This window comes from Lycium ferocissimum, chromosome 1, assembly GCF_029784015.1.
Source record: "Lycium ferocissimum isolate CSIRO_LF1 chromosome 1, AGI_CSIRO_Lferr_CH_V1, whole genome shotgun sequence".
In the NCBI taxonomy this organism is placed as follows: Eukaryota; Viridiplantae; Streptophyta; class Magnoliopsida; order Solanales; family Solanaceae; genus Lycium; species Lycium ferocissimum.
This window is the reverse complement of record NC_081342.1, coordinates 55,713,266-55,715,969: the sequence shown is the minus strand read 5'-3', so window position 1 is coordinate 55,715,969 and position 2,704 is coordinate 55,713,266. Positions and strand designations below refer to the sequence as shown.

The 2,704-nt window shown below is 35.0% G+C and overlaps 1 protein-coding gene across 1 annotated transcript in view; it reads right to left on the bottom strand.

Moving 5' to 3' along the window:
- LOC132065495 (glycolate oxidase 1-like) overlaps nt 1–2,187 on the bottom strand; it is a 2,972-nt gene extending 785 nt beyond the window's left edge. Inside the window, exons 1-4 of the mRNA XM_059458919.1 lie at nt 2,027–2,187; nt 1,769–1,893; nt 884–930; nt 675–752 (exon numbers count right to left, since the gene is read on the bottom strand). Of these exons, the coding sequence (XP_059314902.1) occupies nt 675–752; nt 884–930; nt 1,769–1,893; nt 2,027–2,166 (390 nt within the window). The 5' untranslated portion in view covers nt 2,167–2,187. The remainder of the gene's footprint in view (nt 1–674; nt 753–883; nt 931–1,768; nt 1,894–2,026) is intronic.
- Nucleotides 2,188–2,704: the final 517 nt, after the last annotated feature.

The following is a 2,704-nucleotide window of genomic DNA, read 5'->3' as shown; positions in this document are numbered from 1 at the left end:
CAACTCAACTTTCTAGTTTTGATTTGAGACTTAAGTTGCTTTACATCCTCAAGTGTGAAGCAGCATGTTGAAAGTGGAGAGAATCACTAAAAATATCGCTTGAAAAGTTCTTAATGAGCTTTCTGGAAGTCAAGAAAATCACTAAGAATTTTTTTGCCGAATATTCTTCATAATTAGTGTGTCATTACAATTGGGGAACTTCATTATTTGACGAAGTTCAAACTACTGCATGCTATTAATGAACCAATTCTTAAGACATCTTCTATTTTATTTCTTCTCTTCTCGCAGGGTTTAATTGCATGATTGAGCAATATTAATACATACCCACGATTGGCTTCTGTAATATAAATTTTGATGGACATGCCAAAAACAAGTACTCCCTCCGTCCCAAAAAGATTGTCTTCCTTTTTTTTTTTAGTCTGTCCCAAAAAGATTGACACATTTCTATATTTAGAAACAATTTAACTTTATGAGATGATTTACAGCCACACAAATATTTAAGGCTTGTTTTGGACCACACATTTCAAAAGTCTTCCTTTATTTCTTAAACTTTATGCCAAGTCAAACTAAGACAATCTTTTTGGGACTAAGGTGGGAATATATAATTCCATTGAAGGAAGGAAAAAAAAGCACTTCCTTACGAGTTAATATGAATAATGAACAGAAAAACTCACATAGAGCTGGAAAAAGCGAATTCCTGGTCCGGTTGAAGCGACCTCTTCTACACTGGAAGTAGCCCCTGAGGACAATGTCTACAATTACCAACTAAGTTTCAGTGGATAGCAGGGATATGCACGTAAGTAATCAAATTTAGAGCTACAATCATAGCACTCAGCTAAAGCTTAATCAGTTTAGGGTGCGGGGGGGTTATAGAAACCCTAACCATGATGGTGCCAGCAGCTGATGTTGCTCGTGCTGTTGCATATTCTCCTGCATCAATGTATTGGATTCTAAGACAAATGTTGCTGAAGTATCACTTACAATCTCAAAATTCTCAGTATTAACCATCTCCCAAATTTAACCAAAGTTGATAGTCATTTAGCTTTACATTTGCTACTAACTGAAGCTACCATATTCAAACAGTTGTCTACCTATAGCGTAAAGCTATTAAACAAAACAAACAAGTTAAAGCTTCTGATGTGAACCCCTTGAGTTTTTGTAACAAACATAACTCTAAAAAAAAAAAAAAAAAAAAAAGAAGCTCACTTGCTATGTTATCCATGACGTGCTTACAACTGTAGGATAAAAGATAGGACGCGAAGCACTTGCAAGTAAACAATTTGGAATGATTTCTCTTTGTAATTCTGAAAAAAGGCATTCCATATTATAAACATCAATGTACAACTATTTCAGATTCTGACTTTTCAGGACTGTTTCCCATAGAAAATAAACCATGCGATCCTAGTCCAAACTTTAGTGATACTCACCATCTTAGTATCGATCACTAATCATCCCTTCCAGAAGAAAGAAAGGAAGAAGATGAAACAGGAATTAGCGATGGACAAATTTTGTAGCTAAATAGAAAAATCCGTCGCTAATCCTATTTAGCGATGGATTGTTAGAAAATTTTGTTAGTTACGAGCAATTTAGTGACGGAGTTTGTAGCTAATTCCAGTTGTTTTTTTGTAGTAAGAACAGGAGACTCTAGCTCTTCTACTTGTGTGAAGGCTCATACATACATGTCTTAATCACAAACACAGAATTACTAACAATAGATGCAACATAGCCAACTCTCTTTGCCATAATTCAAACAAACAATAGCAGATACCTTCAGGATGAGCCATTTTCTGCATTGCAGTCGGTGCAACCATGATGGGCATCGAAACTTTAAATCCCAAGACACTTGTGGTTGTATCAATGTTGCTTACATCTATAAGAATGCGGGGCCTAAACCTATTTGAAAGAAGAGTAAATTTCAGTGGCTTGCACAAAAAAAATTATTTTCAGACTCGCTATATTTTTACATTTCAAATGCATCAGGTTAACAGAATATTAAGAGTATCAACATATTTATAGAAATACTTACAAAATCCTAGAGAAAGCATTTCGATTCTCTTGGAGTGTCCACTGGTCCTCTGCACCCGAGGCATAATAATCGTATATCATTTTGGGTAGTTTCTCCTTTGCTAGGATCTCGTACTCCATGACATTGGTAACACTCTCCATTTTATGGAACACTAGTGCTGTCTGCTGAACACAAATACCATAATCAATTTCAGATCAATAAGGCTTTAGAATCATTTGGAATGAAAAAGGAGAAATTTCTAATTTTGACAGGAAAGTCAAGAAAGAGTAATACATGTTTAAATTCAGAAACGGAAAACAATAGAAAATAAACAGAACTAAAGCTGAAGAAAATGAAAAGATTCAACAATTAGCAAAAAAAACCTATGCAAAAGCATTAATGCTAAAAGGGCTCCCAGGTCAGTGCAAACAGTAATGCTAGTTTAGGCTAACTTCCATAAAGCAGCAGAATCATAACTTGGCTGATATTGCTGGCGAACAAATATACAACGGACCTAAATTTCTCTTTGTAATGTCATACAGTGATTGCACTGCTCATTTAGTTTCATCTCCAACCAGAGACATTGTTAAAAATGGAAGAGATTGAAGAACAAGAAGTTCACGATGATGTGATCATCTAAAAAGCAAATGACACATTATTTGCTCTAATTAGCTATTCCGGTATCACTAACCATTTCTC